The 23,896-nt window shown below is 37.5% G+C and overlaps 1 protein-coding gene across 1 annotated transcript in view; it reads right to left on the reverse strand.

Moving 5' to 3' along the window:
• LOC102986434 (bifunctional heparan sulfate N-deacetylase/N-sulfotransferase 4) overlaps window positions 1-23,896 on the reverse strand; it is a 157,222-nt gene that overhangs the window by 57,174 nt on the left and 76,152 nt on the right. The window contains exon 5 of the mRNA XM_028491537.1: window positions 1,866-2,048. Within this exon, the coding sequence (XP_028347338.1) occupies window positions 1,866-2,048 (183 nt within the window). The remainder of the gene's footprint in view (window positions 1-1,865; window positions 2,049-23,896) is intronic.

Genomic DNA, 23,896 nt, shown 5'->3' on the forward strand with positions numbered 1-23,896 from the left:
AACAAATCAAATCAAATCAAATCATCATATTAACCAAATCTTATTGGAGCTGGCATGTCTTTGATTATATTCATTCCCTAACAAAATAAACAGTGTCACTGATAGCAAAAATATCAATAAATACAATTCTTTATTTTTAAAAAACTCACACAATATTAAGAAATACAAATTCTTCATTAAAAAAAAGCATTTTTTTTAATGAAGGAAAAGAAAGAGTAGAGCTTGGGGCCATTGACTCATTTTTTAGATCATCTGTCTGCCACATTTGTTAAGTTGCTTACTTTTTATTGTTACTGTAACCACGAATTATAGATATCTTATAAATAAACATGTATGAAGAAAGAATTGATTTACTATCAATGATTTATCAATTTTATAAGTATGTGAGCACTTCTGAGTAACTACCACTTATGGGAGACAAAGCTTTGCCTTTATGAAATTCAACATCTATGTGGTGTGACTATATACACTACAAGAACTATGTCTTTATCTATTTATTCGTCTACTTAATACATACACCAAACATATAGCTGGTCAAGCTGCTGAATAAATCATCAAAATAAAGTATGACTTACTGTAGCAGTTTTAAAACACATTTTGAAATATATAGCAGTGAGTAAGAATAACAAGGAAATGTTCTGCTGACTTTGAGAGAAAATATTGCATTTTGTTCTTCTTTGCATTCTCAAGAGCAACTAGCCTTGCCTTATACATAGTAGATGCTCAATAAACATATGGTGGATGAATTCCTGACCATATAGACACAGAGGGGCATGTAACATGAATTATGGAATAGAAACACAGGAGAGGGAGAGAGGATGGTAAAACGTCTGTTTTGCAGTGATTTCTCATTAATGAGGATGCTAGCCCTCTACTGACTACTTAGCAGGAGACCATATGATCTGCTCTCTGCAGCCAGTTTATTGATTGTGTGGGTCAATGTAATCTGATGCATAAAGAACCGAGAAAGTGGAAGGTGGCATTTTCCTAGATAAATGGTAAGAAGCAGCTCGTTTACATTTTCATGCACTGAGGCTCTGTAGCTCCCACATAAAGTTGAATTATTCATAAAAGCAATCCTAAAACTGACAATTCCTTCTTTATTAATAGATATATGATCCTAGCAAAAGATTAGATTAAAAAAATGCACGAAGACATCTTAAAAGATAGAATCTGTATGAGCATGAAGTAATAATTGCTTTTCCTCTTTTTTTTTTTTTTTTTGCAGTACGCGGGCCTCTCACTGTTGTGGCCTCTCCCTTTGCGGGGCACAGGCTCCGGACGTGCAGGCTCAGTGGCCATGGCTCACGGGCCCAGCCGTTCCGCGGCATGTGGGATCCTCCCGGACCGGGGCACGAACCCGTGTCCCCTGCATCGGCAGGCGGACTCTCAACCACTGCGCCACCAGGGAGGCCCTGCTTTTCCCTTTTTTATTTAGACTCTCTGTGTTGCACACACACATATCAGGGTCTAGTTCTACGCTCTTGGATTATGGTGGTCCTTGGTTTCTATCTTCCTAGATACCCAATGCCTAACCATTTTACTGCTAGTTAGTGCCCACACTAAATGCAAGTCAAAGTGATTAGCTCTGAGAAAAAACCAACAATAAAACAACATCCTCAATGCAAAACTTCCAAACTGACTGACCAACTAACAAAATCCCAGAAAAACAAATGCAAAATGCGAACACTTAATCCATAAAACAAATAAAAAATATTATTGAAGAGAATGAAACTATTGGATAAAAAAGAAGTTTGCATTAAATGACAGTTTTAGTATCTCCAGCAGAGTTCCTAACACAAGCTCGGCACTCACAAATCGCTGGTTTCTTTTCTTTCAGCCCAGGAGAGAACGTGCAGTGTTACCTGCCAGAGAGGGTCTTTCTGCTCAGGGAAGAGCTCAAAGTACTTGTGGGCTAGTTGCACTGGAGGCAGAGTTCGCAATTTCAGGTTGGTCCAGCTCTGCGCGAAGTTGGCCAAGTTCACAAAGGTGTACAGCCCTAGGCGGTCATTCCCATAGTTTGACAAATGGGTCATGAAAATGCTGATCTGAAAAATAAATAAAAATGACCGTAAATATCATATGCATATGCTCAAAAGTGGCATAGAAGCTCTAGGAAGTCCCTCACCTAAACGCTGAATTTCATGAGAAGTACAATTATCATTTCAGGTGGGGTGTTATGGACGGAATTGTGTACACCACACCCACATTCATATGTTGAAACTGTAACTCCCAATGTGACTGTATTCAAAGATAGGTTCTTTAAGGAGGTACTTAAGCTTAAATGAAGTCATAAGGGTGGGACCCTAATCTGATAGGTCTGATGTCCTTATAAAAACAGACACCACAGTGCATTCCCTCCCTCTCTCTTTCTCTCTCTCCCTCTCTCTCTGTCCCTTTCTTTCTCTATCCCTCCCCCCTGCAATGCACAGAAAAGAGGCCAATTGGGAACACAGCCAGAGGGCGGCTGTCTTTAAGTCAGGAAGAGAAGTCTCACCGGAAACTGAATTTTCTGGCACCTCGATCATGGACTTCTAGCCTCCAGAAGTGTGAGAAAATAAATGTCCGTTGTTTAAACCACCCGGTCTGTGGTGTCTTATTATGGCAGCTTGCAAAGACTAATACAGGTAGAAAGCCACACATTTGATTTCTATTTCAAAGTCACTCTTAAGCTCACTCTTAAAATAAAAATTGAAATTGGGATTGGCATCCCCTCACTGCTTGTTAAAAGTATAGTATTACTTTACATATCAGTTTTTTTCCCCATTGTGGAATCAAAACTATCAAATTCAAAAAAAAAACAAAAAACAAAAACTATCAAATTCAATAATCTAATAACTCCCAACCTAGAGAAGAACCAGAATTAGACCAGTTCTAAAATTATAAAACTGTTCCAGACCTTTTTTGGTATAGATATGTATACAGGTTGAAATGAAATCAAACTCAAGAAAACTTGTTTTTTTGTTTTTTTTGTCTAATGACTCATAAGTATGAAACGTACAGTGTGGGGAATACAGTCAATAAATAGTTAATATTTTTGTATGGTGATAGATGGTAACGACTTATCATGGTGGTCATTTTTAAATGTATAGAAATAATGAATCAATATGTTGTGAACCAGGAACTAATATAGTGTGGTAGACCAATTATACCTCAAAAACAAACAAACAAACAAATATACAAACTCATAGAAAAAGAGATCAGATCTGTGGCTACCAGAGCCGGTGGCGGGGAGTGGGTACTGGGGGAGGGGAAATTGGATGAAGGCAGTCAAAATGTACAACCTTCCAGTTACAAGCTAAATAGCTATGAGGGATGTGATACACAATATGATAAAGATAACGAACACTGCTCTATGTTATATATGAAAGTTGATAAGAGAGGAAATCCTAAGTTCTCATCATAAGGAGAAAATATTTCTTTTCTAATTTCTTTAATTCTGTATCTATATAAAATGATGGATGGTCACTAAACTTATTGTGGTCATCATTTCATAATGTATGTTAAGTCAAATCATTGTGCTGTACACCTTAAACTTATACACTGCAGTATGTCAATTATATCTCAATAAAACTAGAAGAAAAAAATAATAGAGCATTAGTTTGCATAAGAATTTAAAAAATAACACTCTGATAAGGTAGTGTAAGTCAAAGGTATCAGGTTCATGGAATGCCCTTTAGTAGAATGCTGAAAAGGATCCTCTGAGGAAAGCCCATTAAGATGATTAAAGATACTCCTCACCAAGGCTGAATGTGGGGAAGAGAGTGGGAGAACTTGGCCTATTCCCCATAAATATCACCTAAAAAGTATATAGCGCTTACTATGTGCTAGACATAAATCTAAGCCCTTTACACGTATGAAATGATTAAGTCCTCACAACAATCTTATAAGGTAGGTACAGTTATTGTCCCCTTCTACAGATGAAGAAACTGAGGCACAGTGAAATAATTTGTTCAAGTCTCACATCTATTCAATGGCAGAGAAGAATTTAAAACCTAGGCAAATCTGACACATGATATATCCGAAACCTTCACCCAAATAGTTTTTTGTATAGAATTTGACATCCATCATTGTTTTCCATTTGCCGTTTTGAAAATAAAAGACAAAGAATATCTATTTAGAGAAGAAAGTGGAAAATTTATGTGAGTATTATCTTGGCAACTTAAAGTCTTTTTTTAAAAATCAGAATGACAGAACATAAATTATTTTTGGAATCTTACATGAAAACTTTTCAGACAACGAATTATAATATTTGAAAAGAGTTTTACTGACAGACTGCAAATTTATCTTTGAAGGCAGTATCACTCCTATCATATTTCCAGTCCATTTCCCCCCCCTCTCCCCTGGGTATATTCAAAGCTTTTTATTCTAAAGGTCAAAAAAAGAGAAAAGCTATTTTAAAGAATATTCTTTAGGTAGCTTGTTTGGATAGAAATTTAAATTAAAGGCCTCAAATGCTAGTTGATACAATGATATTAAGATTCATGTGGAATCATTTGAACAGGCTCAGGGTAACTATGTCACTGATTTTTACATTGGCCAAACTCTCTCTCACTCTTAAGCTCTTTTTCTTTTTTTCAAATAGGAAGTGCCATCTTGGCAGGACTTAATTATAGAGTTTTTAGAACATAACATAGTATCAATACTTGATGACCATATAATTGCAATCGTTGTCATGAGAACTTCTTTGTAATCACCACAAAATGATATGCATTTGATCCCAGTAAGTATGCATTTATCTCATGTTGCTATCTCATGGAACTTTAAGGCACCTGTAAGCGTCTAAAATCTGACAAAATTGTAAATAAAAATACTACTTGAAGAATACTGTAAAAAATATTTTTATATCATGGGCAGATGTATACCATTTTGTTAGGGTATTGCCAATAATGCTTCTAATGCTTCTAAATGATTTTGTGGCCCACTAATTCTAAGTCATTTATCCAGAATCTCTTTAGGAGAACAAGCCTTGCTTTCTGAAGGAAGTATAACACTGACGCAGGGCAAATGGAAAATCCACCTTTGGAAGAAAGCAGGGTCTGGAGATGTTGCATGGTTCTAAGCTGAGGCATGCTTCTACATTTAAATGTTCCTTTGCCGAGAAAAAAGATGACCACCCTGGCCACAAAAGCTGAAATCACTGTGTAAAGGGTAGCATGTGTACATGCTTTACTGGTTAGAAATATATTAGTGCTGGTACATGGTCAATTGACCACACATTCAGAAGAAAGATTCTGCAAGCACAGCTTAACTGTGCATATCTGACTTGCTAAAAGCAGCTATTGTGTAGACAGAACATTTTAGTTTTAGTATTTCTGGCCACATGGCTTGTTTATAAAAAAAAAGCAAAACCTTTTCAGAGAGTGTAGGAAGAATAAGACAAACTAAGAATGGATGTGGTTTGAAGCATAAATAAGGGAAGTTGAAAGAAATGCAGTATGAAATATTTGCAAATAATTTTTCACAGACATAGTATATTGTTATTATTTTTTATATGACAGTGTATGTTCCTCCACTTATTCTGTGCTATTATTTATTTATTTATTTTTGATTGTTATTTCCTTAAGGATACAGTAAGACTATTGTGGCTCAATACTCCCCAAAGCATCATCTAGAAAAGGTATGACTGTGCTACATTGGTGCAAATGGTTTGCAGACGCAAACCCACTGTACCTTGAAATACTGCAGCTCAGAGATCTGCATGGATTCAGACAAGCAGCAGTTTACCTCTCACATGATAAAAATGGGCAATGACACCGTGTTCGATGGATGAGTTTAAGACTAAGATATCAAATGCTAATGTCAGCAGGCCACCTGCAGCAGGCCTTCCAGAGGGGTCACCGAGGTCGGGCTTCTGTCACCAGGCTGGCCTCTGGGCTGCCCCCCACCTTGTCATTGACAATGCTACATATGCCCCTTCCTCAATTCTCAACACTCGCAACTCCATTATAACCGAACAAGAAACAAATCTAAATTCTTCCTTTTACCTGTTGTAAAAATTAAAAACCAATCTTGAAGCCACTCTCATAGTCTAATTATTCATTAAAAATATATAACAGCATTTCTCAATGTCAGATGCAATATGCATGCACTAACTTTAGGAAGATCATTACCTGTGGAATAAATCCATTTAATGATGTGTCTATAGTCCAAGGAAAAAGGAGGTTTTAAATAAAGTGATGTATAAATCTTGATAATAGGGAATTGCATAAAAATAATGGAACTCTAAGGATAATCTTTAAATGTGGGTAAAAGCACTACCTGTTGTAGTGACAAACAGGATTGATTATTTACATAATCAATATTATGTAAATGTGGGCAAGTGGCTGTTCTTCTGAGTCTTTAGCTGCAAGTCATAAAATTGTTTTGTATAGCATTTTACTTTGCCTCTCTTACTAAGTAGAAAGGATAAAGGGAAGAATAAAGTAAAAAACAAAGGCTTTATTTTATCCAGAAAATGAAGCATCAACCCTCTCTAAATTGAGCTAAAATATTTTCAGACTGCCAATACCAGAATAGTTTTCTGGCTTTTCCTACTTGAATGACAAACACAATGTCATTGTAAATTGTATGGATATTAATATCCATAACCAGAATATCAAGTATAGTATCTTAAATTAGAATTTAAAATCTTTTTAGAGCATGTATTCTTATTTAAAGTACACATTAAATATTTGGATATCAGTTCTGTGTCTTATAGTGCCTCTAAAAATGAAATCATTTACAGAGTTGTTGGATACATAGCTCATAGGAAAAACACATTATTATAACAAATACAGAAACAATAACTTTGCAGAGCAAGAAGAGATGTACTCTGTTTTAAGGCAGGTTGCCCTGTGCTCATGACACAGCACAGAACTTTTCAAGATAAACATTAAATATTAGCAGTTAGTTTCCATTTTTGCCTCTGTGGCCCTGTCAGTGTACTGATTTTCAGAAAGAGTCCATTGTGTCTAAAAATATGTCCATTAGTTTGTTAAATTATTGATTAGGCTTTTAGTTTTCATAAAATGTGAAGATAGAAAAAAGGGGAAGGCATCTTTGATGGCTCATCTTATGTGCTTTGGCATCATACTCATATTTTTCCTATAAAAGGCAATTTTATGTCTTCATTTGTTCTGAATATAGGCTAGAACCACACAAAAGATACTAAGAGTCAGATTATGCTTAACTTTACCAATCTGTATGCCCGTACATTTCCAGATTTAAACACCAATGACATAATTGTTGTGAAATAATTAGAGGCCCCTCAAGTACTACTTTTTGGTCCTGGGCAACTAATAAGTTGGTATATGTATACATCTATGTCCTCAGATGCCAAAAGCAAGGAATATTTGCCCAAACCTAATATAATTATATTACTCTGCCACTCAATCTAAAACCCATCATTAGATTGGAATTCACTATTGAGATATACAAGTTTATTTTTTTTATTTTTTATTTTTTTTGTGGTATGCGGGCCTCCCTCTGTTGTGGCCTCTCCCGTTGCGGAGCACAGGCTCCGGACGCGCAGGCTCAGCGGCCATGGCCCATGGGCCCAGCCGCTCCGCGGCATGTGGGATCCTCCCAGACCGGGACGCGAACCTGGTTCCCCTGCATCGGCAGGCGGATGCGCAACCACTGCGCCACCAGGGAAGCCCCTACAAGTTTATTTTTTTTTAAATGTATCATATATTGAATGATTGGTCAATGATTGATTGATCTTTTTTATTTTTATTTTTATTTTTTTTATTTTTTTTTTTTTTGTGGTACGCGGGCCATTCACTGTTGTGGCCTCTCCCGTTGCGGAGCACAGGCTCCGGACGCACAGGCTCAGTGGCCATGGCTCACGGGCCCAGCCGCTCAGCGGCATGTGGGATCTTCCCGGACCGGGGCACGAACCCGCGTCCCCTGCATCGGCAGGCGGACTCGCAACCACTGCGCCACCAGGGAAGCCCTGATTTTTTTTAAACACATGATGTTGTTGAATCTTAATGTGAATTTATTTAATAACTTTGCCATGGGATTTTATGTTCATTTTTGTTGTATTGATTAGGTACTAAGAACTCATCCTAATTTTTAAAGAAAAGGAAATGAAGATCAAAGGGTTTAAGTGATCTTTCCGAGACTATAGAGGAAATCCTAGCAAATCAGTGCTCAAAGTTGGGCACGTGAGTTCAGAATCAGTGCTCTCTCACATCCAGTGTTCTGCCAGAGACTTTGGCAGCAAGTTCATCTAACTTCTATTTTCTGCTTTTTCTCCTTCTATCATTTTAATTACCTGGTAGATTTTATTTGTAACAATATTAGGTTAAAACTGACATTTCTTTGTGTACTTTTCCTAGAATTGATTCAACATAAAATTTCACTTATGTATTAAAATTTTTTAGAAGTATGAGAAATAAAAGTCAATATTTCAATATTTATATTTCTACACACATACATTTCAACTGATTATTGACTCTGAACATTTCAAGATAATTCATACTGAAGAGAGAAATGGTTATTTCATTTGCAAAGATTAGCATATTTCTTAATATAAATGTGTTATAGAAATTAAAAGTAACTCCAAACTTCCAATCTTAAAGAAACATGTTTGATTTTAACAGACCCTTCAAGATATACCCCTCTAAGAACTACTTTTAGAAGGAGAAAGAGAAAGAGGGGAAGAAGAAGAAAGGAATAAAGAATGGAAAGAAAGAAGGAAGAAAGGAATGAAGGAAGGGACGGAAGCATGGAGGGAGGGAAGAAGGCAGGTGGGCAGGAAGGAAGAGAACAAAAGGAAGAAAGAGAAGCAAATAATAGCTCCAAAATCAAACATATCTCACCATCTGTAGGGTAGGTGGACAGGAAAAAGGTATGAATGATTTAGTTCATGGTTTTAAATCTCTACTGAGTAAACTGAACTCTACTGAATCTATTGATTCCACCACTCAGGAAACTTAAGTGAAACTAAACCACTAAACAGAGGGAGCTCTTTTGCTCCACGCAACTTTCAATGTGGTTTCATGTAAGATGTGCATCACCACAGGCATTTATAATTAATTACTATTCTTAGTTGATGTTTTAATACCCCACACCCTTGACTATTAAAAGGAAGACTTTTCTTGGGTGTGTAAAAAAAAAAAAAAAAAAAAAAACCCAAACTAAACCTTTGTTTTTAATTTGGAGCAGGTTTAATGAAGAAAATAATGCTAATCAAACAGTTTAAAAAAACAAAAGAGTTCGTAATTAAACTATTATCGTGGGAGTCTCTATTGCATAAGTCAGAAAATATAGAGAAAGGACTTTGGGTTGCTGTTATAATTCACATTGGTTTGGCTTGCACACAGTGGGACAGTAGCAATGTGAAATTTGGAACCAGAATGCCTGGGTTTGAGGACTGTCTCTGCCTTACCATATCAATTAATTTCTCTGAATCTCTGACTTTTCTACTGTAAATGGAAACAATACCTTACTTTACAGTTCTATGTGATGCTCCAATGAGTTGGGGAATCCCAAAATATTTTGTAAAATGAAAAACATTGTATAAAATTTATCATCATTATGCACATTCAATTAAGGTAACTACGGAGTAGTTAACATATCAAATATAATTTTAAATTAGTTGATATATATCTCCGCGATAATAATATCTTTTGGAAGCAAAGTCGGTATTTCTTTGTTGCGCTGAAATAACTGCATATATGGTGCTTATGATAATTACTGTGATTTCTAGTCAAAACAGAAAATGTTGGGTATATTTACACCAGAGTAAAAATCACTAAGTTTCATACCTAGTATATGAAGCTCTTTTGTAGTCTTCATGTAATTTCTTAATAAATGCAAGTTTTATCCCCCAGAATCACCTCTGACAGCTGCAGTTAAAAATCAGTATAGGAGGAGATTGTTAAACGGAATCCTTTGTTTCATTTCAAAAAGTGCCATGAGGAGATTTTAGAAACAGGACTCAAGGGTAGTAGTGCCATGAGCTGATGTCTGCTTTGCTTTACCCCTATGCACCCTAAATCAAAGAGCACCTCCAGCCCTCTCCCCTGCCCTTAAAGGCACTCACCACTTGCCATATTATGTATTTGTTTGGTTATTTATTGTTTCCTCACTCCCGTGTTAGAATGTAAGCTCCCTGTGTCTAGACACTCTACTGCTGCTATATCCTCAGGGTTTGTAAGAAGTCTGGCAATACTAGGCGCACAACAAATATTTATTGAATAAACAAATGAATCCTTGGTACCATACACTTCTTTTGCTAGTAGAAAATGTGCAATAACTTAATTGCTTTCCAATTATTCCCATATTCTAAAGATGTGAGGGGAAAACCAAAACATTCTATCCTCAATCCCTGAAAACAGCTGGCATTTAACAGGATACAATGAACTGCTAAATTACATTTTTTTATTTGTGTTTTCCATTTCCATTATCAGACTAAATGCAACAGAAGTTCCATTCTGCATCTGATTATTTACCAGTGTCCCAGTTTTTCAGTCATAATATTTGGTTAGTGAATTATTAACAAATCAGAACTGTTTTGATTCAAGACCAACTAGAGTGTAAACACTGATCCTCCTGAATAAAGAAGTTGGGCAGTGATTTCATCAAAGCAGCCGGAAATAGGGCAGCTGTTCTAACCGAGAACAGAAGGCTCCTGCTCTATTTCAGCGAGTAGGAGAGGAGCTTAACTCTCCATTTTTCTTGTACATTAATAGAGGCCTAAGTCATTAAAAGGCAACACATGCTCACAACCATATTGTTGTTGCATATATTTGTGTTTTGTCTTGTTTTAATAGTTAAGTCAGAACTGAGGTTTTAGATGTGACAGTAATTGCCTTTTAGGATGCCCTGATTTTGAACAAAGATCTATCATTTTACACAAAGACAAACCACCAGAGCTGCTCTCCATCTGAGCTACTTAGCACTACTCTCTTTTCAAGACATCAAATTTTTCCAACCATGTTGCAATGATGCCACATAAAAGTCATTGAAGTGCAAATTCATAACCCCGTGAATAATCACGGGCAGTTCAGCCCCTGGATAGAGAAAACATGTCCATTAGTGATTGGTGTAAGCTCAGAGTTCAACAGTTTTCAGGGGGAGAAAAAGTAATTTTTATTTATTCTAACAATCAACCAATTGACAAATATTTATTAAATGCCTACTAAGTGCCAGTCTATTGGGAACTAGAGATATAATTGTGAATAAATTATGAATAGTTTTTGCCTAAAGTAGTCTAGGATTAAGTGTTGATATAGAAAAGAACATAGCAGATTATAATACAATGTGATGTGGAAATTCCCTGTGACATCACACAGATGCAGGCAGTTGGGCATTGATCTAAGACTTGTGGAAGGCTTCTTGAAAAAAAAAAGAACCTTGGAGCTAAGATCTGAAAAGCGATGAGTTAGGGACGCTTCAGGTGAGAGGATGGGTTGGAGTAGGAGTGGGTGACATGAGGCTGAGGTCGTGTGTTAGAAGAAGAACTGTGTATGTGAAAGGCAGTTGGTGAAAGTTTATATTCCAGAAACTAAAAATGCAATGTAGTCCATGCAAGGAGGTAAGGTAGCAAGAGAAAAGAAAAGACCAGTCATATCAATCTTTTAAATTCTTGAAGGGTTTGGGCTTTAATCCTAAGAACAATGGAGAAACACTGACAGGTTTTGCGTAGGGGTGAGAGTCAGATATGCATTTTAGGAAATATGTCCTGAGTGCTTTATGAAAAAGGGTGAAGATTGGAGGTCAGGAGTCATTTAGGAGGTTTTTCTAGGCATATGATTGGGAGATAATGATGACCTGGCCAGTCGCCATGGGAAAGGAGAGAAATTAAATAGAATCGAGTGATATTAAGATAATCAATCTCCAGCAGTGATGTAAGCAATGTGGCTGAATAAGATGCCCCTTATTTGTGTCTTTCCTTCAAACAATAACAATCTGGCATACATCCATGGACCAAAGTGCCTTTGAGAGAGCTGTGGGATCCAGCATCACATGCCAAGGGACCTAGACGGAGTCTATCCCACCTGTGTGTGTGTGTGTGTGTGTGTGTGTGTGTGTGTGTGTTGGTGGGGGGAGAGTAATAGGCATACAGACCTCAGTCCCAGCTGTGGTCCCTGCAGTGGCCTATGAACTGAGTCCGACCCCTCTTGGATTCGGTCCAGGGGTCCCTGGAGAACACTGTCTTAGACAATCACCCATTGATGAGAGAGCCCTTGTGGAAGTCCAGATCCCAGTGGAGAAATTCCAGCACATCACCATTAGAGAGAAAAAAAAATATGAGTTTGGATGCATTGGAGAGGGTAAGAGGAAGAGTTTGAGTTTACCTCACATCACCTTTTGCCCAAGACAGCATAGTTCAGGGCCAAGAGACGTTTTCTCAACCCATGATTTCTCCTGAGGGGGAAAGTGAAAGCTTGTGAAGGAGCACCCAGCTTCCTCAGCTATGCAGGATGCTGCCAAAGAGGGCTACGTGTCTCTCACTCCATCCAGCATCCTGAGTCATGAGCTGTATGACTGGGAGGTGGGAAGAGGCTGGGAGAGCGGCAGATAAGACTCTCAGAAGGATTCAAAGGCTGTGGATCCTACCAACTGCTTCTCAGACTCCATCAAGAAGCCCATCCAGAAGCCTCTGGGCATGCCTGTCTGCAGGTTCCCCCAAACGGCCTACAGGAAACCCCAGAGCCCTGCACGCCTCACCCCCACACACTTCTACCCTGTGGCCGGCTCTCAGCGCACGCTCCAGGGGCAGCGAGAGCCTCGGCAGACAGCTAATGAACATGCGCAGGGAAGCAGGCAGACTTGGTGGCCTATTAAGAGACTACAAATTTCAGCTTTAGCTCCACCCCTGGGAAAGCAAAAGGGAGACTGTCAGAAGCCATCCTGGTACATTACAGGATCAAGAGAAGGCATACAATTAAGAACTCTCTCAAAAGAGAGAAGTGTGGAGAAAGTGTATTTAAGAAGGACGGAGAAAACCTCAGAATCTCTAGCAGGGCTGAAGGAAGGTATTTCTCTGCCAAAGTCAGTTACTAAAGACTGGAGGAGGTGATTACTACTTCAAACGTGAAGACGGAGATGCAAGACTTAAAGAACATGAAAAATCAAGGAAACACAAAAGGATCACAGTAATCTTCCGGTAACTGACCCCAAAGATATGGAGGTCATGAGATATTATTCAGCCATGAGAAAGGAGGATATCCTGCAATTTAAAACAATGGATGGACTTCACGGGCATTCTGCTAAGTGAAATAAGGTAAACAGAGAAAGACAAGTACTATATGATATCATTTATATGTGGAATCTAAAAAAATCTAAAAAAGTCAAACTCATAGTAACAGAGAGTAAAATGGTGGTTACCAGGGGCTCTGAGGTGGGAGAAATTGGGAGATGTTGGTCAAAGGATACAAACTTCCAGCTATAAGAGGAATAAGTTCTGAGGATCTAATGGACAGCATAGTGATTATAGCTAACAATACCATATCATACACTCTATTATATACTCAAAAGTTGCCAAGAGAGCAAATCGTAATTGTTCTCACCACACACACACACACACGATGATAATTATGTGAGGTGATGGAGGTGTTAACTAACCTTACAGTGGTAATCATTTTGTGATGTATGTGTATCAAATCACCTTGTTGTACATCTTAAACTTACACAATATGTCAATTATATCTCTTATAAGGATGGAAAAAATAATGAATCTCTAATGATCTGTGTTTGAGCATATGTGAAAAGTGAAACAAAGAAGCGATCAAAGATGACATTCAGTTCTGGCTTAGGTAACTGGATGGATACTGGAACAATTTTACCAAAATAGGAAACAATAGAGGAATGAATAGAAGAAAAGATTGAGAAACAAAAGCTCTAAAACAGTGGCTATAGAGAACCAGACAGAAAGTTAAAAAGGGAAGCACAGGCTCTTGCTATGGCTGCTCTGAGGGGTCTGTTGAGACCACATAAATTTACAGAGACTCCAAGCTGTATGATATTCTCCAGTATTTTGTCAGTTAGAAGCCAGCTATAGATCTGAAGGGGGCAGACAGTTGAATTCTTCCAGAATTGGGGATTTGCCAAAGTAATGGAAAGGAGGAGAAGTGGGACAGGGATTTCTCAGTAATGACTGGCAGACAGAGATTGAAATTATCTCAAAGTACTTTCTGTAAATTAACAATATTTTCAATCTTTTAAAGTATATTTTTATACTTTAAACTACTCACTTTATAGATACAGAATGTCATAAGGAATGGGAAGGAAGAATTCTGAATACTCTGGTACAGGTACCTGCACTGCATATGAAACAGTACAGTGTTATTTGAAAGTAATCACAAGTTAGTGAAAAATGTGTATTGCAGGGCTTCCCTGGTGGCGCAGTGGTTGAGAGTCCGCCTGCCGATGCAGGGGACACGGGTTCGTGGCCCGGTCTGGGAAGATCCCACAAGCCGCGGAGCGGCTGGGCCCATGAGCCATGGCCACTGAGCCTGCGCGTCCAGAGCCTGTGCCCCGCAACGGGAGAGGCCACAGCAGAGGGAGGCCCGCGTACCGCAAAAAAAAAAAAAAAAAAAAAAAAAAAAAAGTATATTGCAAACTCTAGGGTCACCACTAAAAATCTTTTTAAAAGAAGTATAATTGACATGCTAAAAGAAGAAATAAAATGGATTCATTTAAAATGTTCAATTAAAACCAGCAAAGACCAAAAAAGAAAGGGGGGCAAGAGCAAATGCAACAAATAGAAAACAGCTATAACATGGTAGATACTAATCCAACTATCAATAATCCCATTAATTGTAAATGTTCTAAATCCAACAATTAGAGATTATAAGAATGGATTAAAAAACCAAGACTCTATATGTTGTCTACAAGAAACCCACTTTAAATATGACTCAACCAGGTTAAAAGTAGAAGAATGGAGAAAAATATGTCATGCTGACATAAAACAAAGAAAGCTAGAGTACCTATTTTTATTTTAGAAACGTTGGCTCCAGAACAAGAAGGATTTCATGAATAAAGAGTACATACATTGCCAAGAACAGACACCAGACTTTGCACACTCACACATACACTCTTCACACACACACGTGCAGGTACACTCATGCACGTCTGCGCTCTGACAATATTCACTTGCACATCCATATGTAGACTTGTGTGCACAACTACACAAACTCCAAGCTACTGGGGAGACAAGCAGACACAGTCAACATTGGGAGAAGGAAAAATCTTTGGGTTTAAAATCACAACTTTCAACTTAAAATATTTATAATGTTCTTATAACTAAAAGTGGCCAGAGAGTTATGGATTCTGGTTAAGACAGTCTTATTGAATCCCCTACCCTGCAGGAAGCAAGCTTCAATGTAGCACATGTAGAGTTCTCAATAAACTTATTATATAATCATATGTTTTCCAATAATAGTTCTCTAATAGCTCACAGTGATATGGTACCTTTAAAATTATTTTATCTAAACACTTTAACATAGGTAATGCTTATATCTACGTTAAAACTTGCTTTAACATGGGTTAAATCAATATTCATTTATAATATTGATTTGAATTAACTTTTAAGAGGTACTGTTTCTCATTTAGAAGTATCTGTGGTTTGGTTTTTTTTTTTCTTTGTTGCCTTTTAGTAAAGAAGTCATGTAAAGGATATGAATGGTGTTCCACCTAATGCTAAACGAAGAATATTAGAATAACTCCTCTATTGATACATCATGATTGACAAATAATATCAAAATACATATTTTAAAATAGGGGTACTGAAATTTTGATTAAAGTGAGCCAAGCGACTAAAATGACCCTACTGTGTGATAGTCATCTCGGTGACTTGTGACCTTTATGGTTTTGCAATGGTCAGATATGAAGACAACATTATTATCTTTTCATTTCACCATTTTTAAAACTTCTGTCTACCATTTTCCTATTTTCTGCTTTATATTGTATGCTGATATAACTATGGGTTTTGCTGGCCTCAGTCTTTTTATTGAACTAGCAAAATGTCCTCTAATTTCCAAGCTGTCAAAATCTGATCTGCATGCCAGAAGGCTATATTTTTAAATACATGAATAGCCTTGTGAACAAAAACATTCCTGTCAAGTGTGCATTTCTCAGTACCAAAACAGCTCCGTCCTTGGTTATCTGTCACAGCAGTTCTTTGAGATTTGAGTGTTTAACATGTATCATCTCCTGACAGTCTACCATTACAGATCACAATCTGCTATTACAGATTAAAAAGTATAGTCCATTCACTGCTGTTGGATCTCCTGGAGCACTTGGACCTGGTAACTCAACAAGCAGCTGCAGTAACACAAAAGGATTGCTGAAACAGAGATTTTGGATTGACAGAGCACTAATTTTAGTAATGACAAATTGTCTCAGAATTCAACACTTTTCGTATGCATGACCCTTTTGCTCCTGAAACAAAATAATTTATGTGCCTCAAAATTGTTCCTGTGCTTTAATTTGGTACTTGTATTGATATCATGTGTTTTTATTTCAGCACATCTGACATAAGAGTTAAATGTTGTCTTTGTAATATTTCTTCAATGAAAGGACAAAGAGGCAACATGTGAATGAAATTTTTTCTCTCTTCTGTGTTCCCATAGCATTTTGAATATGGCTTTATACGCTTGTTTATTATATTTTAATTAATTAATTATTTTTTCCACTGGATTGTGAGCATATCTGGAGCAGGGAAAAATTTTATACATTTCTTTATCTTGGGCTCTGCATAGTTCCTGGCATAAGGCAGAACAGGAACCACACACTCAGATGAACATAGGGGCCAGCAGTTAAAGTATAATAAAACAGTTTGGATTTATAAATTTAAGAAAGCAAAACAAAAACAAGATGCACATGATGGAAAGCTCAAATTCACATTCAAGACAAACAGGGGTGGTGGTGTCAGTATTGACCTAGCAAGCTCATGCTTTGCTCTCTACTCTCCAGTAGATGGCCATGCTTCTTTTCAAGGCTTCATATAAACTTTGCTAATACATTTACATTTTTAAGTAATGGTGAACAATATTCCTCCCAAACAAAACATATCTGTGAATTGAATTTAGGTCATGTGTTGACAGTTTTCTAAACTTTGAAGAAGGTACTCAACAAATATATAAATGGCTAAAAGCAGGGCATCAAAAATTATATATTTCATAGACCACTCATTTTGAAGCATGGTTTCATTAACCAGTTGTTTGTATTTTAAAATTTATCATTTATTAAAACATACATTTATATTAATTAATAAAACTAATAACTATTCTGCAGATAATGAGTTAAAAATACTTTAAAAAAATAAAATGCAAACAAAAAAATAAATAAAATGCAGTACAATTTCTTTTTTGGCTATACAAATTTATAAATCAAGAGCATAAAGAGATAGTTTTCAAATTGAATGAGTGCTTGCAAATTTGAAAAGTTGCTTTTCCTTTAATTTAAATATTTTAAGCCACCATATAGTGATCAACCAATCTTTCACTTATCTCCTCATGAATTTCTAAATTTCAGTAATGGGATCTGTGAGGAACATTAAGCAACTGTGTAATATTGTTACAAGTAAAATGAAATTTCCATTGACTTTTCTAAAAAGTGAACCCCAACTATTTTTTCCTTTAAACATCCATATTGAAATTTAGAAAGTCATGAAGAGAGAAATGAAAGACTGCTTGATCAATATACGGCTACTTAAAATATTTAAATTAAAGAAAAATCAACCTTTTAAATTCTTCAAGTACTCATGCAATTTGAAAATCTCTTTGTGCTCTTATAAAATTATTATTAAATATAATACTAATATTTTCATGATATCACAATTTAATAGGGAAAAACAGATGTAAAAAGAAAGTATTGAACAATTTCAGCATTTGTCCTAGTTTTATGGAGTTATACTTACCTGGAACCGTTGACAATTATTATGTAGAAACAAAATATAATCCAGTGAAAATGTCAAAAGAGAAAGAAAGGTAAAAATTATGAAAACAAGTAATGCAAACATGTTATAAGGCTGCTGGATGAACACAATAGATAGCATTTGCTTTGAAAACAGAGAGGAGGTCTTCAGTGTATTGGAACAGTCCAGGAAGAATTCACAAAATAAAAGGAACTTCAATTATACTTTGAATATAAGTAAATTTTGACTATCTCTAGAAGAAAGTGTTTGGTATTATTTAACTTTGGATAGGAAGGAAAGTATGAAAATGGGACAGATAAGGCACATTGGAGAATAGCAAGTTTTATGAGCTGATGATGTTCCCTTAAAATTTATTCGTTGAAGCACTAACCCCCAATATGTCAGAATGTGACTATTTGGAGATATAAACTTTAAAGAAGTGATTACGCTAAAATGTGGCCTTTAGTATGGGCCCTAATCCAATCTAGCTGGTGACATTATAAAAAGAAGAAAGTGATACCAAGGATGCATGAGCACAGAGAAAAAGACCATATGAGGACACGGCAAGAAAGTGGCCGTCTGAGAGCCAGGGAGAGAGGCCTCAGGATCATGGACTTCGTCTCCAGAGCTGTGAGAAAGTACCTGCTGTTTAAGCCACCTGGTCTGTGGTATTTTGCTATGGTGCCCCCAGCAAACTAATGAGCACACCATTTTAGTAGGAGTAGAGGCTTTATGTAGATAGACAGTGGGATGTAGCTTAGGAAAGCTTGAGGCCAGAAAAAAGAGATCATTGAATCAACCAGTGCTGAGAAAGATATTTATGGGGTGATAAGTGAAGGCGTGGGTGGCATAAAACATTGGGGGCTTGTTTCACTGTCTTATGTAGTAGAGAAGTATTGGTCCATGCAGCACCCCTACTTCATTCTTGGAATTGAGCAAGGAACTGAATGTCCATCAAATTCTTCAGAACGTAGAGACAAGTCCCTGGATTCACTGAGCAACTCTGGATGGATGCAAAAAACACTTTCTTGTAGCTGTTTACTGTTTTCCTGCAAGTTATTTTCCACCTTGTGTGAAGATTTCACATTGCCAATTCTTGGTGAAGAGAAATATTTGTGACATGAGCAATTAGGTTGTGAACCTAAACAAGGGAGTGGGTTGTACACTATTGAGTATTGTCTAATTTTTAAAGTATTATAAACCTCTTACATTTTTATGTTTACAGTTTATGGTTTTGCTCATTACCATGTATTTTTTGGAAGAACTAATCATTTTTTGATGGGAAAAATTGATTTCTCTTACTCTTAGATACCATCTGCTGCTTCATTCAATGAGAGAATGAGAAACACGTGATGAAAGATGGAAAGAGAGAAATCCAGCAGCTTACGTGGCTCTGGATCTTCCATATCTCTGTATCTCCTGCCTGCTTGTTGGCAAATAACAAACAGAAGTTTTGAATATTTTTATGTGAGTACAGAGGGCTTAGACTTATGAACCCCTTACAAACAAAGGAACTCACAGGAGGACTGAGAAAACCAGAAAAGATAAGAGAGAGTTATGCATTTTAGTGAGTATGTGATATTATCTGTCAGATAGGCCTATGTAGGTGCTTTTTAAGAGGTGCATAATAGCAATGAGTCCATTGTGAATTACACTCAGAAAACAACGATGCAGCGACAAGAGGCAAATGTGAAACCAAGTATTCTAAACGTGCTAAAGTTTGGTTCTCAAAGAATCTGAATTCAAAATCAGTTTCTAGAGGAGAAACCAGGTAATTTATGAATAAAGACTTTTAAGAATATCTGGGTCTAACTTGGAATACTCTAAGAAGCAGCAGCAAACTCTTTGATTGCTGTAAATATTAATGTACTTCAAAAATTAAATGTGATTTTTTAACGTAAAGAAAGAGCTAGACAAATAGAAATTAGTAAATATTGTGACAATGGAATCTGGATTGTTTTGAGAATCATGCAGGAGAACATTTCAAACCTGAGCAAGAAAGAGGTCAGTGCTTAAGTGAGAAGTGTTTAAGGAAACGTCCACCTGCACATACCTCTATAAGGTTTAGTGTCGAGTTTTCGATTAAGGCTAAATTGACATTCAGGTGCAGCTACACAGAAGAGGCTCTGTGATTAAAACTTACAAGCATCTCCTGTCTGCCTGTTGGCACAAAAACAAACAGGCATCCATGTGTAGATCTGTTCCATAATTATTCTATGAAATCCCAAGCTATCTAGTGGAAGGTAATTTGGCATTTAAAATTCCTGAAATGTTAGATAATATCTTTGCTCACCTGGAACACATTCAATTCATTTACTAAAATAATGAGTTTATTTTCCCTATGCAATTTAACTTTTTCACCTTTTGGACTACAGGTGGGCAAAGGACACATATTTTACCCAGGGATTTCTCACTTGTTATCACTAGGTAATCTCAGGTTTCCTTGATTGCCTTCATTACGATAAAAAGGGAAACAGATTCTTCTCATATAATTGGTTGTCTGGTTCCTAGCAAACCTTCTATTGGAGTTTTCATATTGATTCAGCTGCTCTCTCCCTTATTCATTGCAGCTAGCACTGTCTTAGAACGTAACTACACTCTACTACCAGTGACGAAAATTCCAGGGAGAAATAATACACCTGAGAAGTAGAATCAGTTCAGTTTCAAGCTGCTCATTTATTAAGGCTCAAGCTTAAAAGCATTTATTTGCCTAGTCACTGAGTCAGAGGGCAGTTGAAGTTTAAACACGTCTAATCACTAGTACTCACAAAGCAGTGCCTATATTCTAGTCTTTGCAATTGCCCTATAATGCTTATTTAATCACTGAAGAAGCTGAAACAGAGAGATTACATAACCTACACACAATAACACAGATTGGGCTTAAAACACAAGGAGTTTATGATTCTCAAACCCTCTTAAACAGTATTCTATGTGGAATGTATCATTTTCTTGTTAATCCACAATTTTTTTTTTTTACATTTGATAAAAATTTCCTCCTTAACATGTTTAATTTTTTGGTCTTGTTACTACTTTCCTGATCAATGAGTAGCTCTTGACTTTGGCCCTAAGAATGACAATTGGTCACTGTTTCTTCTGTAGAGATCATGATAGTTTAGGTACTGGATCTTACATCCCATAGTCGTTCTGATTTGTTTTCTCATTCTACATTTTTGGTACTTTGGGGATCAGAACAAGTAATTTATTGCTACTTTAAATTTATTTTCCTTTTCTTTTTTCCTTCCTTCCCTCCCTCCTTCCTTCAATCTCCCCTTCCTTCCTTCCTTCCTTCCCTCCCCCAACCCCTCCTTCTTTCCTTCCTTTCCCTTTCTTTCTTGCTTTCTTGTTTTCTTGCTTTCTTTCTTTTTCTTATGTCATTTCCACCTCCACTTCTTATCCACACATCTCTGCTGAGCTACCCCTTCCTCATATTTAGGCAGGCTGGATATTATCATACTTTCTTAAATAACATCCTTTATGATATAAAATATGCACATCTACATTTTCAAACCATAGATTTTTATATCTCAAAAAAGCACATGTTTTTGAGCAAAAGAACAGCTATCCCTATCCCCTTTGCCACCAAAGTGACTATTTCAATTGGTAGTCCTTTCTTTGGAAAATGGGGATATTCTTTCAGATTGCCTTTGCAAGATACTTATAAGTGGCTCATTTTAGTACATTTTACACTAAATGGATTTTGGTCTCATTTACTTTAGACAGGTGATATACATATTATATAACTGGTTATTCCTTATCAAATATTAAGGAGTAGTCAAAGAAGGGAGTAGACTGAAGATGACCTTGAAGAACATACTAAGTCAAATAATAAGACTATGCTGAATGTGATATCTGGCAGGGATAATAAAACCTGTTTTCACTTTAGGTAATAATGTGTTTGAAGTTAAGTCATACTTGGAACAAAGCACTAAACTCAAGAGAGGTGCAGCAAAATTGATAATGCTCTTAGAAGTTTACAAAGACCTTTAGAAAATGTCAAAGCAAGCATCAATTATAAACTTCTTTAAAAAATGTTATATGCTGTCTCTAAATGGAACAGCTGCACCTTTCAGGGAGGTAGATTGCATGAGAAAAAAGCACAGAACTTGATATCAAATGCACCCAATTTCATCTTTTTCTAGCTATTGGCTTTGGGGAATTTATTTAGCTTCTTAGAACCTCAGTGACTCCATCTGTAAACTGGGGATAATGATACCCACATCATAAGATTATCACGAGAAGAAAAGTACTTGGTTCACAGTGAATACTGTGTTTTTGAATGTTCAATGAAAGTACAATAATGACAGAGATAGATCTTAAGAAATCTTGGCACGTTTCTCAAGCTATTCTTTGGAAACTCCAATGCTAAAGCACCAAATCATTTGTTGTTTTATCCACTGACAGTTCTTTTAATCATTGTATAGCAAGTATACAAATTTTTAGTAGCTATAAACAGAAAGTTCCATTTTCTTTCTAAAGTCTCTTGGCATCTCTTTTTGTAGAGTCTACATTTGTACCATTTTCCAAGTTATAGTTTGGGGGGTAAGAATATTTACAAATCTAATATAGTTTATTGGGAAGACTGTAAATAGGAATATAAATAAAGTGTTAGAGCACCTTTAAATAAATAACAGCAGTAAGTCAGGGACATTCTGATAAAACTTCATTAATGCACAAAGCCTTGCCTATAGGATCACCTTACAAGTAACGAGAAGGTGACTCATTCTTGGGAAGTGTCCTGAGAGAAGCCCCCAAACACCTTTTCCTCAAGAGTCATCACCACCAATATTTTCAATAAAATTATGGAAGTTGACTACAATGCAGAAACTTTCCCCCAGCAGAAATAACAGCTGTTATTCCTATCTCAATATAAGAGATTGTTAAGGGCTCTTGCAACTTATTTCCTAATATCTCCAAAAAACTTTATCCTCTTTTTCACTCTTCCTGCTTCTCAGAATAGCATAGACTAGGCTGGTCCACCCAAAGTTAATCCTGTGTACTCTTAGTGGTACTCTCCTCTGTCCTCGGGGCATTTTTTCCTATTAATTACCCAAACCCTTCTCCTATTCTAAGACATACTCTTGCAAATTTATTCTACCTACTCTCCATTATCACTTTGGCTACAATCATCTAGTCTGTTTATTCTAAAATAGCCTTCAGAGGAGCTTCAAGATGGTGGAAGAGTAAGATGTGGAGATCACCTTCCTCCCCACAAATACATCAGATATACATCTACACGTGGAACAATTCCTACAGAACACCTACTGAACGCTGGCAGAAGACCTCAGACCTCCCAAAAGGCAAGAAACTCCCCACGTACCTGGGTAGGGCAAAAGAAAAAAGAAAACAGAGACAAAAGAATAGGGACGGCACCTGCACCTCTGGGAGGGAGCTGTGAAGGAGGAAAGGTTTCCACACACTAGGAAGCCCGTTCACTGGTGGAGACGGGAGGGGGGTGGAGGCGGGAAGCTTCGCGGCCACGAAGGAGAGCGCAGCAACGGGGGTGCGGAGGGCAAAGCGGAGAGATTCCCGCACAGAGGATCGGTGCCGACCAGCACTCACCAGCCCGAGAGGCTTATCTGCTCACCCGCCGGGGCGGGCGGGGGCTGGGAGCTGGGGCTCGGGCTTCAGAGGTCGGATCCCAGGGAGAGGACTGGGGTTGGCGGCGTGAACACAGCCTGAAGGGGGCTAGTGCGCCACAGCGGGCCGGGAGGGAGTCCGGGAAAAGGGCTGGAGCTGCCGAAGAGGCAAGAGAATTTTTCTTACCTCTTTGTTTCCTGGTGCGTGAGGAGAGGGGATTAAGAGTGCCGCTTAAAGGAACTCCAGAAACCGGCCGAGCCGCGGCTATCAGCGCGGATCCCAGAGACGGGCATGAGACGCTAAGGCCGCTGCTGCAGCCACCAAGAAGCCTGTGTGCGAGCACAGGTCACTCTCCACACCTCCCCTCCCAGGAGCCTCTGCAGCCCGCCACTGCCAGGGTCCCGTGGTCCAGGGACAGCTTCCCCGGGAGAACGCACGGCGCACCTCAGGCTGGTGCAACGTCAC

This window comes from Physeter macrocephalus, chromosome 7 (assembly GCF_002837175.3).
Source record: "Physeter macrocephalus isolate SW-GA chromosome 7, ASM283717v5, whole genome shotgun sequence".
Lineage (NCBI taxonomy): Eukaryota > Metazoa > Chordata > Mammalia > Artiodactyla > Physeteridae > Physeter > Physeter macrocephalus.